Source organism: Perissodus microlepis, chromosome 11, assembly GCF_051167445.1.
Source record: "Perissodus microlepis isolate ML-2025 ecotype Zambia chromosome 11, ASM5116744v1, whole genome shotgun sequence".
NCBI classification, from domain to species: domain Eukaryota; kingdom Metazoa; phylum Chordata; class Actinopteri; order Cichliformes; family Cichlidae; genus Perissodus; species Perissodus microlepis.
The window spans coordinates 31275045-31288543 of NC_140471.1; the positions used below are offsets into that span (position 1 = coordinate 31275045).

Sequence of the window (13499 nt, forward strand, 5' to 3'; positions counted from 1 at the left end):
CAGGTACTAAAATTTGAAGTTGTGAGACAACATGCTACCAATTGGCTTGCCAGTGGCATCACTCGATGAGTTATGGCAGCGTCTCCTTTAGAAAACCACCATTTTTGTAACCCAGCAACTAGTGAGTTGAGTCAAGTCGTGGCGAGCCGTGTAAGTACTAATGGAAAAGAGGCTTTTCTGATAGATTCCAATTTGGTCATGTAAGAGGACAGTCCTCTTCAAATTGCAATGTAAATGATTGCGTTCCACAGGGTTTGGTGCTAGGACCAATTCTGTTTCCATTATACATGTTTTCTTTAGGCAGTATCATTTAAAGGCATAGCATACATTTTTACTGTTATGCAGATATGACCAGGATATGCCCTACACTCCACATATTAAACAAATATGTAGGACAGCTTCTCCCACAGTCGGTGACCTAGTGTTTTGTGTTGTTTAGTATCAATAGTCTTTCCTTTGGTGTTATTTATAGTTGTTAGTCTCTTGGTTTCTCTTTCTACGTTCCAGGTTTGTTCTGTTTCCCCTTCTCGAGTCGGCGTTTCTGTGTATGTTTCCTGTTTTACTTTGACAGTCTGTGTCCTGTGTTAATGTTTTCAGCTTTGCTTCCCCTTGGTCTTGTCATGTTTGATTACTCACAGCTGTTCTCTCCTCCTGTGTCTCATTCCCTCGTTTTCCCTTTGTGTATTTAAGCCCTGTGTCTTCCCCTGTTTGTTGCCATGTCCTCTGCATTAGCTGTTTGTTTATCTCTTGTCATGTTTTGGTCATGCCATGCACTCCCAGTTTAGGTCATTCAACCTAGTTTTAGTTTTCGTTTTAGTGCTATTGCAGCGTGTATTGTATTTTTCAGTTTATTTTTGCTAGCAAATAAAAGCTGCCGCCTTTAAGTTAAATTCACAGAGCCCAATTCACAGAGGGTCCAACCACTGCTTGCCAAACAGCTTACCTTGACTGCTTTCTTCCATTTGAGCAATATCTCTAAAATTATATATCCTGTCTCAGAGTGAGACTGAAAAACTAGTTCATGCATTTATTACTTCTAGGCTGGACTACTGTAATTCATTATTATCAAAATTAGAAATGTGTTCCTATATGTTCAAAATTAAATACATGTATATCAGAGGGACAGCCCAGGTCGAGCCATTTAGAGACAAAGAGAGAGGAGGCTGAGGGAGCAGCCGAAAGCTGAAGAAGTGAGTGGTACCACAACACAATCTCTAAAAGCTTTAATACTCAATAATATACAATAAAAATAAAAACAGCCATGGTATAAGAGATTATTTTTGTTTCAGTTTCAAAAGCAAATATTGATCTACAGACGTTAAAAAAAGTTCAGGATTAGTAATGTACAGTTTCTGTTTAGTCAAAATCAACAACTCAGCAACAGCTGTAAAAAGCAAAGCAACAAACAATCAAAAGCAACAACAACAACGAAAAAAATAGAGTACTAAAAATAAAAAAAGTTTAGACAAGTTTTACAAAACCTTGTATTTAAAATATTACAGCCATTATAGGTTAAATAAAATATACAAAGTATATAAAAAGTTTAAGAATTGATTGCAGTTTTAATACAGTTTGTCTTCTGTTGATCGTTTTAAAGCAAGAAAATAACTGAGCTTCAGTTTTATTTGGTCATTACTTTGATTTGCTTATAGTTGCCCAAACTATGTTACTAGTCTTAACAATTATGAATCTCTGATAAATTTAAAATTTTAAACATGAATCTGTACAAGTCATCCTCAGCTAAACAGTTTCAGCATCCTCACATCTAATCCAGCCTGGAGCCATACACCTCCACCTCACACAGGGACAGATGCTCGCTTCTTCCTGGGATGATAATGTTGACATAGCGACCGTCCATCCCGTTACACTGAAAGTTTTCAGTGAAGCCCAGAGGGATGCTTGAGATCACAGCACACCTGTGATCAAAAAAAGTTTTGTTATTGAATAATTAAAAAAAACCACACTGATAATTGAAGATACTACATTACCAAATACTTATATTTGCAGAGTTTAAAACTTAGCATAAATGTGCTTTACCGAACAAATACTGAAGCAGACATGCTTAAGTCAGAAACATAAGAATTTAATCTATTAACTGTGAACTACCTGGGATTGTTGTTGCCATTGTTGTCAAGAGAATCTCCGATTCGAATTTCAGCTCCATTGAGTCGTTCGGGGAAACCATCTCCGCGATTGGTTATGTTAACAGAAAACACTTTATGGGTTTTGCCCAGGTCCAGTCGCCACCAGGGATTTAAGTCCTTATTTGTACAAGTGCACGAAGCTTGGTTCCATAGGTTGGCACGATTGCCATCTATGGCATTATAGGCCATGCCTGGTAAATATAGTGAAGACTGTGTGGCTTTTCCTTGGATTGCTAGGTTCTCTCCTGTACAATGATACAGTTGCAAAGATCAGTACTGATGCGTGATTATTGCTTTTGCAGAATAAAGGAACTCCAGTCTGAGTATGTTTTGAATCCTAACTCTTTGCACACGAGTGATACTCACCAGTTGGGGCTCGATAACCATAGACTTCCACTTCACAGAGTTGAAGGACCCTGTTTGCCCCAGGTAAGACCACAGTAACATAACGTCCCTCCACAAGTCTGGTAAAAGTAATTGTTAAAGACCTGCCTGCTGGGATGTGAGAAATTACTGCAACCCTAAAACAAAGATGGGGGGAAGGAGTGAATTCATTTATCTTAAATATTAGTACTTAGAAACAAATTAACATCCATTCACTGATCAGTTTTCCTAAGCACTTATCTAGTTATAGTCATGCAATTAGGTGAAGCCATTCTGAGCTGGCTTTGAGCAAGCAGCAGTGTGCACCCTGGACAGATTATCACTTTATTAACAAGCTAACAGCACCACAACAACCATTCATGTCTATGTCACATTTAGAACCACCAGTTAAGAAGCATGGTGAAAGGCCCCTGTTTAACAGAGTGAAAGCCTTCTTAGTCTTCTTCTTAGAAGCAACAGTGCTCACCACTAATTTTAGTTTAGTGTATGTCTTCAAATAAAGTCAATGAATTGTTTATGTGTCTGGCAACATTTTAGTTTAGGGTTTTGAGTACACTGGTCCCTCGTGAGGTTACGTTCTGAAAATAACTCATGAAAGGTGAAATCCGCAAAGTACCCAGCTTTATTTTTACTTTTTACATAGATGTTAGATGTTTTAAGGCTGTAAAACCCCTCACTACACACTTACGCTCAAAGTTCAAACCTTCGTAGAAAAACAAGTCCAGAATTATTGAATGAACGTGCAAAACCTTTCATCGACATTGTTGTGTTTGTTGGGGAGAAAACTTAGCGATCGAAGATTTATGTACATTTGACAAGCTGGACGCATTCTGTACTGTACAGGAGACACGGCACGAGATTGATGAACAATGGTCTACAGCCAATCAGAAAAAAAACATGCAAAATTGCACAAAAAAAATCCATGAAACAGCGAGGCTGTGAAAGGTGAACTGCGTTATAGCGAGGGACCACTACAATACATTTACTTACATTGGATTTCCAGCACCATTATCTTGTAAAGTGTTGCCAATATGAATCTCTGCACCATTGAGCCTTTCTGGACGGTGGTCTCCTCTGTTGGTTATGATCACAGAGGTGACAATGTAGGAATCCAGCAGGTCCACTCTCCACCAGGGGTTGGTCTGCTGATCAGTGTGGATGCATGATCCAGCCCAATAGTCAGACTCACGGTTTCCATCAATGGCATTGCTGGCATCTGCGAGCTCAAGATTCAGTTCATTTGACTGGGTAGCTTTTCCACGTAAAGCCACGTTTGCTGCAGATAAGACAGTAGAAATATGATTTAAGATTCATAATGAAAAATGCTTTCATATAATTATATTTGCATTATAAACCCAGATTTCTTATTTCACATGCCAAATAAAAGATTTTTTTTCTTGAACAGCTTGAACAATTTTAGAATACAATGACATTTTGCCACTTTTGAGATTAGTGTTATCAAGCGGTGCTTATACTTTTCATTCAGGAATTACAGAGCAATATAACTGTAATATGTAATTATTTTAGCTATTGAAATATTGGTAACACTTTATAATAGTGCCCACGAGAGCGTAATTCCATTTGTAATTAAATGAAATTTCAATACATTTAATTTGAATTTTCAATGTAATTATAGTTACCTAAAAATAGTTAAAGGTAGCTGCCCTAGAATAAATGGATAACAAATCAGAGTTCTACAGAAAACAAAGAAATTATTATACTGCAAGTAAATTTAAGTATTGAATAGTGCATTAGTGAAAGAGACTTTTTTCCAAATGCTTTTCCAAGTGATTTAAGCTTAAATATCTCAACCAATAAGTTGTATAATAGGCTAACTTTTTTTTTTGTTGTAGTCAATAAAGGTTTTCACTCAGTACAGTACAAAATCATTAACAGCAGAGACTCCAGTGACTGTTATACTGCTTTAGTTTCTTTACCTTTAACTGATGATAAATGTGTTGGCTCTCGTCAATATGCCATCTTTTATGCTTAACTCATTTTCTATTAAAAAGTTTTACAACAAAAATATCAAAGTTTTATGTATCCAGATCATACTTACGATAGGTGCGTGCTGAGCACGTCCCAAGGAGAAGCAGCAAAAGCAGACCTGACCTGTGTTTCATTGTTTACACTGAGGAGAGAATTAGTAATATAATTACATAGAGGAAATGTTGAATTTCCATCCCAAACTTAAAATAAATTTTGTTCCATAAGCCAGACACCTAAAGCAAATCTACGCAAAATAACTCATTAATAAAGCGCTGACACAAAAACAAAGCCTAACATCTTTAACTCTGTATTATACATCATTCAATGAAAACCACATACCTTGCAAAGTAATCAGAACGAGATGAGGAGCCACTGTTAAGGAGCGTTACTTATATTCAAATCCTATCATGACACATGACTTTTATTACTCTGCCTCTTACGCAGATAGATAAGGTTGAGGCACTGGCAGCCTCTGATGGTTTTTGTAAAACTTAATTATTAAATATGGCCGTCATTAAGATTTATGGGTTCAAACATAAAAGCAAAAGGAAAAACACAACACGTCATTGAAATATTTAGATTGAGTTTATCTTAAGTTTTCCATTCCCTATTCACTTTTCTTGTTCAACTCCATTCTCCCCATTTCTCTGTGGAATATGAAGGTTTTCATTAACTGTAATAACATGCCCTAGTTTGCAAGGTTTTTACTCTAGATGAATTCCACTGAATAAACACGAACTCTGTCCAGATCATCAAACTTTATGTGTTACAATTTGGTGTTCCCAGCACTTGTCATAAAGTGCTGTTATCAGCTCACAAGTTATTTACACAGTCAGACCCTTTGACTGGGACACGTGCCACAATGGTGACAGGATGTGCCAGAGTAAAATCTTATCTTGGAGTCCTAACAAGCTACCAGTACACTCTTGGAAAGGATGTGTTAAAATGACACAAAACAATGTGTTGGAGCACAAGCTCTGAACACAAGATCCATAGATGCTGGGGTTTATCAAACTAGGCAAGACCCCAGGTGCAGGCTATGTAAAGATGCCCCTGAGACAATCCAGCACATAAAACCAGGGTTTTATGTGCAAGATGCTAGCAGGTAGGGCATACATGGAATGCCACAACCAAGTGGCCGGCATAGTATACAGAAATATCTGTGCCGACTCCAAACCTGGAAGTCCCGAGCTCAAAATGGGAGACACCCCTATGGTGGAGAATGACTGAGCTAAGCTCCTGTGCGACAATAAGGCGCACCAGATTATAAGGCGCATTAAGCGAAACAATCATTATATACCAGCTAGTCCAACTTCAGTAATCCTACAAAAGTCACTACTGTTTAGTTTTATGTCTTCATTTATGTTGGAAGTGACAACAGAGCTGTACATTTTAATTTTTTCTGAAATCTCTCAGTCAGAACATGCTATATCGCGTTTAGGTGGAAACTAGTTTTCATGGATGCCTGGATGTTAAATTTTTGTTACACCTGATAAAGCAGCAACACTGATCATTTTATTAAAGATGAGAGAATTATGAAAGTTTTTAACTCTCAGTGATGCCGCAGTGTTCGCTTGACTTTGGGATTTGAAGCGGCGTTTTGACCCAGATTACCGCAAGGCTCCTGACTACGGTAGCCGTAATGCTCCAACAATCCATCAAGCAGCGCGGCTTTGTAGCTTACTAAAGTCGTACTAAAACATTTTTTGGCAGATTTTTGAGCGCTGTGTACCAAATAAAATCAGTTTGAGGTCACTAAGGACAACCAGAATTCATACATAAAGCGCACTGTCGATTTTTGAGAAAATCAAAGCATTTTGCGCCTTATAGTCCAAAAAATACGGTATATATCTGCTGCTGGCGTCTCCCATTTTGACCTCTGGACTTCCAGGCCATACTTGGAGTCGGCACAGATGTTTCTCTATTCTATGTGTATGTATATATTTTATTTTGAAATAGTTGACTTCAGTTGTAAAATAATTTTTTTTGCTCATTTATATAATATATATTTTTATATAGCATGCATGCTGCCACTGTGGATACAAAAAATAACAAATAACCCCTAAACTGTGTGTTTGGAACTTATTACACACCATTCAATGAAAAACTCCTATCTCGTGAACTAATAAGAAGGAGATGAGAAGTCGCTGTTTATGTGTGCATCCTTTCACAACACGTGCTGTTTGTTTTTTGACATACCTCAGAAGTCTTTATCTTTTCCCTTGTATTTAGATAACACTCATTTCATGTATAAAGCATGGGTGAGATCAAGGATTGCTGGGAAATGTACTTGCAATATTTTATGGTCACATCAGCTATAAAATGTGAGAGAAGCAGCCATAAAGATAACTGAGTACAACCAAAAGAAAAGAAAAGAAAAACATAATGCAGCACTGAGAAAAAAAGTGCAATACAACAAAATACACTTGTTTTTTATTTTAATATGATGTGTTGGGCCATGTAAAAATCTGCTTGCTACCTCTCTTAGTTAATCCAAAACTACACCCTCTCTTCAGCCCCCATTGACCTGGAGCTGTGTAGACAAAAGGTTTTGGAAATTATTGGAGTACACTAAATGTATTTGTCCTCATCATGAGTACAGAGCGTAGTCTAAATACAGAGGTGGTTTGATGTAGCCTGAATAAAAACTAGAGAAATAATACCACTGTCTGAATTAACAGGCTGCTGAGGGGATAAAAATCTTATGTCCAGTATATTGTTGTAAAAATGAATAAACTATTGTATATAGATAGTGACTACATATCTGAACTGAGTAAAGTATTTGAAAGAGCTCATGCCACTAATGGATTTCACTGTGACATTCACTGATTGATCAAAAAATTGGATCAAAACAAACTAATTCAGCAACATGCACAATATCTATATTAGAGATGGACCGATCCGATATTACGTATCGGTATCGGTCCGATACTGACGTAAATTACTGGATCGGATATCGGAGAGAAATAAAAAATGTAATCCGATCCATTAAATTTAAAAAAAAAACCACCTCACAAAACTTGCGACACGGCGTAACTCGGCTCATAACCGTAGCACGTCGGAGCAGTATGCATCACGTGATAGAGCGGCTGTGTGTATTTGTAGCCTCCTACCAAACCAGCATTTCATCCCAGAGAGAAGTAAAGCAAGTGTGTAAGTTCATCTCTGAATGTTTGTAAAGCATTCCCACGTTAAGCTTAACAACCGATATATGGAGCGACTGCCTCTTCTCTCCCCCTCCCTCTCCTGCTGCTATTTCAATCATGAAACTGCTTAATTATCAGCTGATCGGCTTTTCTGTTGCGAGTCCGTCTCTCTTCTTTGTTTTTGGCCCACTTTGCACCAGAAAGAGGAAACCAGCGGCTGAACAACAGCAGCACGTTTAAGCTTGATAAGCTGCTGTTAGAATTTATTTAATATTACTTTCTAGACCAGGATCCTTTCTTTTTTTTCCTTTTCGGATCTAGCAAAGTTTAGCCAGGGGGGCCGATAGGGCATTAACAGGGAAAAGGGGGCACAAATACATACTTTTCTTTCTTATTCTCATTTAAAATGTCTAGCTTTTAATAAATAATTATCTGAATCTTACACCCAAAGTTTTAATCTTATGTAAAATATATAGAAGTCCATTACTGTATATAGTAACAGTTAAGTCTAATATACCTTAGTAAGCTATACTACACTCAAAAAAATGAAACGTTGACTTTAATTAAAATTATTTTGTCAACAGGTTTCACGAAATTGCATTGTGTTAGTTTAAAGCAAAAATCTTTAGTTCATCTAATTTTAAAAAACTACTTAAGATTAACAAGAGATATTTAAGACTACCTAAATCAAGTTATGTTGTATGAACATAGATTATATATTTACAGGTTAGATAGTTTAGATTAGTTACTTCAACACATTTCTTATTTGTGGCAGTAAAATGTTAAATTTAAGTTAGATTAATTCAAATATTATATTTTCAGCCACCTCGTGCTTTACTAATTAGTTTTACATAAATCTATTTTGTCAATAAGTTCCACACAAATGAATTAAGTACATCCAACTTATTTTTTTAAATTTCTTTTATTGCCAACACATTCAGTGAGCATTTGTGTAAAACCGGTCCGAAACAAAACACGACAGCTCATTAGGGTTAGTAACTAACAGTATGTAGACAGATGCAACATCACGACTTTAAATTAAATGTCTGTATCTGCCAGAAATAGAAGAAAAAAAACATTGAAGACCACATAACATGTTGATAAGATGACACTTGAGTTATGCACATGTGATGCTAGTAAGGTCTGTGGAGTGTTTTTTCTTTTAGTGTCTAAAATGGATAGCAAAGTTGCTATTTGCAATGATTGCTTTCTTCCATTTGCGCAACATCTCTAAAATTAGAAATATCCTGTCTCAGAGTGACGCTGAAAAACTAGTTCATGCATTTATTACTTCCAGGCTGGACTACTGAAATTCATTATTATCAGGATGTCCAAAAAACTCACTGAAAAGCCTTCAGCTAATCCAAAATGCTGCAGCAAGAGTACTGACAGGGACTAGAAAGAGAGAGCATATTTCTCCTGTTTTGGCTTCCCTTCATTGGCTTCCTGTTAAATCCAGAATTGAATTCAAAATCCTGCTCCTCACATACAAGGTCTTAAATAATCAGGCCCCATCTTATCTTAATGACCTTGTAGTACCATATCACCCTATTAGAGCACTTCGCTCTCGCTCTGCAGGCCTACTTGTTGTTCCTAGAGTATTTAAAAGTAGAATGGGAGGCAGAGCCTTCAGTTTTCAGGCCCCTCTTCTGTGGAACCAGCTTCCAGTTTGGATTCGGGAGACAGAAACTATCTCTACTTTTAAGATTAGGCTTAAAACTTTCCTTTTTGCTAAAGCATATAGTTAGGGCTGGACCAGGTGACCCTGAATCCTCCCTTAGTTATGCTGCAATAGACGTAGGCTGCCGGGGGATTCCCATGATGCATTGAGTTTTTCCTTTCCAGTCACCTTTCTCACTCACTATGTATTAATAGACCTCTCTGCATTGAATCATATCTGTTATTAACCTCTGTCTCTCTTCCACAGCATGTCTTTTATCCTGTCTTCCTTCTCTCACCCCAACCGGTCGCAGCAGATGGCCGCCCCTCCCTGAGCCTGGTTCTGCCGGAGGTTTCTTCCTGTTAAAAGGGAGTTTTTCCTTCCCACTGTCGCCAAAGTGCTTGCTCATAGGGGGTCATATGATTGTTGGGTTTTTCTCTGTATCTATGAAGCGCCTTGAGGCGACTTTTGTTGTGATTTGGCGCTATATAAATAAAATTGAATTGAATTGAATTGCTTAGGGTCAGTCCAGTAACACAACGCCAATGAAATGCTTTCCTTTAACAATGCAAAGTGAAGTGTCTCAACAGCCACAATTAAAAAAATTAATGTAATAATAATAATAATAAATAGTCCACTGATATTAGCAATCAAAGAAAATTATATCACCATCCCAAATAAAACTTTAATAAAACATGCCAACATTATGGTCTAACAATAAAACAGCTTGTCAGCGTTCAGTTTTTTTGCAACAGCACAGCAGTAACCATTTAACACTTGCTACTGTCAACGTTTATTTTACCAGTGTTTGGGCAAAAAGCTTGAGTTGTAAACATTTTAACATGGAAACAATTGTTCGTCTTTAAAAGTCCGCAAAATATACATTCATCCTGTATTCCTAACTTACCCTTATTCTTAGTATGTATTGCAATTACCTTTACAATGCACACAATGTAGCACAAACAGAATATGAACATATTTCCACCTCATAACAATATGACTTGAACGCTAATATACACACCACCCTTCAACATTTCTGGTGCAGTATCATCTCTCAATTAAATCCTTTGAATCTCAATTAAATCCCCCCCCCCCCCCCCCCAAGAGTAAAATCTCTCAAATTGTAGTAGTTTACAAACTTTTCAAAATTTCTCTTAAATGTAATTTCCCTTTATCTGTCATTTTCAACAAATTACCATTTTATTCCCATTCAGCCTCCGAAAAACTTCTGTCCATCGTTGGACATGGTTGGCTTATTCATTCAGTTTATTCTTGAGCATCTGTACCTTGGTCAAGAGTCTGCTGACATACAGATGAAGGAAGAGCTTCTGAAGTACTTCAAAGAAAGCTTTCAGTCTTGAGGTTAACTGAGATTCAGTGCATATATCCCACCCATTAAGAGTGCACATGCAGAGAGGCCAGGTCTTCCAGGTCATGCAGAACACCCGAGATGGTTATACCCACATCGGCTGGAGGAGTGCTGGCATCAACTCTTTCGATGGCGAAGATAGCAAGGGTAATTTGTTCCAGCTCCCTCTGAACAGCTGTAGCTGTAGCTTAGACACAAAAACATAGAAAAATGGCATCCAGTGTAATGAAGTAAACACAATATTAGGAACATGCACCCCAGTGAGCCACTATTTTAGACTACAGATTCAACAATAAATATAAATAGTTTGGGTATACAAGAAGATTTCCCAAAACATTTAAACAGGTTCCATGCAAATTACAACAACAACAACATTAGTTATTCAAAATTTGGTTTAATACAGATAAAAAACGAAACTAAAATTACCAACCAATTATTCTTTGAAGAGGATGGTTGGGTCTTCATTCAGGTAAAAAGGTAGTGCCCTGAGGACACACTCCCTCCCCTTTTCAATAGTTTCCTTCTGTAGAGAGTGGCAGAGATACAGGAAGAGAAAACAGAAATACTTTAGGATGACACAAACTCACATTATACGCAAAATGAATGACATATCCACTGCACAGATAGACATGTACACAAGACCAACTAATCATCACATGGACATGAATAGTTAATCTGTTGGGCAGGGTTTCCACCACATTATATATGTCCATAATGGAGGTAAAGACAAACTAATACATCGTCTTTTTTGCATTCAAAAACTGATCTTTAACATAAAAACCATTCACTTATGGTTTAACCCGAAATTGAGGGATCAGATTTTACATATGTTTAGGTAATTTTAATTTTCCAAAGTTTTGAGTACCAAACTCTGTCTTGCTTAATATAAATGTAAGTACAATGTGCAGCTACCATACACTAGCTGTTTAAATTTGAAAGTGATCTTATTAGCCATAATATTTTGCTGTATAACTGAATTTGCTGAATAACGCACCTTTGTGGCTGGGGCCAAAATTTGTCTAATTTTCTTCACTGCAGCGCCTCCTTTTTTCTTGAAGACTTTTATGAGCTGGTCAGTGTATTGGTCAAGTTGTGTAAAAAGCCTTGGAACAAGTGGAGCAGTAGTAATCCTCACAAATTCTGCTTCCACCTGAAAACATGTCAACAAACACAACATACTGTACTGTAAATATACATACTATATGTACACATATACATACTTTATCTAAAACTAATGTAGAAAGACCTCATTAAAGCTATAATTTTAACACAAACATTTACACAAAATGCTAATGGAGCCATTACAGCTTTTATTGTTATTTATCAAGTTCCAAAAAATATTGATCACAGCTGATCTGAAAAGAATTTCATACCTCAGGCCCTTGAACTGCAACCTTTACAATGGTTCAGATCTGGAGAAGAAATAACAGGGGCATGGGATGGGTCACTAAAGAAAACTTAACTTATAAAACAGTTTTGTTTTTAAAAGTATAACAGTTCACATACCACCTACAAGCTCAGCAGTACCACATACACCACATCAGTATAGGAGAGAGCAGGTAAAGGCCCGGATCTGAAATTTATAAAGTAAAACAAGAAATTCATTACTTAATTTCAAGAAGCAAATTATTGGTTGAATTACAACTAAATAAAATACTACTCAGAAGAAAAGCAAGAGATTGACACTGCCATGTGCTAACTTTCTATAGAAGCAATTATCACCAGGTCTGTCAACCTCCATTGTCTGTCCACTCATATGTCGTGAATACTTTTATTTAAAAAATTAAGTGTGTGATTTAACAAACTGTAATTTATAACTATGTTGATATGTATAACTCCGCTAGGAAACATGCTGTATTTACAGACCATTTTTACATAATACAGATTACTGATAGAGCATAACAATGGTGTCACAGTGGCTTTCGCCCTTGGCTTTTTGGATTTTAAATGTCACTTTATGCTATCCTTGCTATCCTATTCGATATTTATGACTCTCGGATTACAGTAAAGGAATCCCAAGAAAGCAAATGAAAAAATAACCCCTTGAAAAAATAACCCCATGAACCCCTGTAGCTAATCCCTTAATAAAACAAAAAACAATAAAAAATGTTTCTTACACAGTCCACAAAATAAGCATGTCCAGGACCCAGTAAAACTAATGTAGAACAAGCGCAAGCAAACGATATAACATGTCTTGTAAGACAAACGCAAAATATAACCATGCTCGACATGTAGATACTACACAACATAGTCAAAGAAAAAAGTGGTCTTACCTCTCAAAGAAACAGCAGCTTGGCGCCAAAACAACGTTTTCAAGTTAAATTTGAAGTCTTGCGCATGAGTAGGCACAAGCCGTGAAACCTTGTTGTTCTTCACGGTTTTATTACAACTGTTTTTGCATTACTGCCACCTTGTGGATATACAAAGTATATCGATCCTAATTGACTTAACTTAAATGTTATGCCATCAAGTAACACATTAGTATTATGTACGTTGAATAATAGACACAATTACGTAGACTTGATTAGAAAAACATGTTAACTTAACAAAAACATATATTTTAAGTAAAATGAAAATAAATAATTAATATACACTGAACAATCCCCCTCATTCATTTTTTTGAGTGCAGTACCTAACTCTATCTGCGTAAGAGGTAGAGTAATAAAAGTCATGTGTCATGGTAGGATTTGAATATAAGTAACACTCCTTAACAGTGGCTCCTCATCTCATTCTGATAACTTTGCAAGGTATGTGGTTTTCATTGAATGTTGTATAATACAGAGTTAAGGGTGCTAGTCTTTGTTTTT

The 13499-nt window shown here is 36.7% G+C and overlaps 1 protein-coding gene and 1 long non-coding RNA gene across 3 annotated transcripts; both read right to left on the reverse strand.

Moving 5' to 3' along the window:
* Positions 1 to 1764: 1764 nt before the first annotated feature.
* Positions 1765 to 4651, reverse strand: LOC146378216 (uncharacterized). 2 transcript variants are annotated; one of them, XM_084944116.1, is made up of 5 exons: positions 4588 to 4651; positions 3519 to 3804; positions 2511 to 2665; positions 2107 to 2386; positions 1765 to 1916 (listed from the first exon to the last, which is right to left on the reverse strand). In XM_084944116.1, the coding sequence occupies exons 1-5, from the start codon at positions 4649 to 4651 to the stop codon at positions 1766 to 1768; spliced, it is 936 nt and encodes a 311-aa protein (XP_084800242.1). In that variant the 3' UTR covers position 1765. The 2 variants fall into 2 exon arrangements, with proteins under 2 accessions (XP_084800242.1, XP_084800241.1); XM_084944115.1 differs by having other exon boundaries at positions 2107 to 2389.
* Positions 4652 to 11148: 6497 nt separating this feature from the next.
* Positions 11149 to 12201, reverse strand: LOC146378217 (uncharacterized). Its single transcript, XR_014801659.1, has 3 exons — positions 12066 to 12201; positions 11687 to 11842; positions 11149 to 11215 (listed from the first exon to the last, which is right to left on the reverse strand). It is a non-coding gene; the product is annotated as an uncharacterized LOC146378217 (long non-coding RNA).
* Positions 12202 to 13499: the final 1298 nt, after the last annotated feature.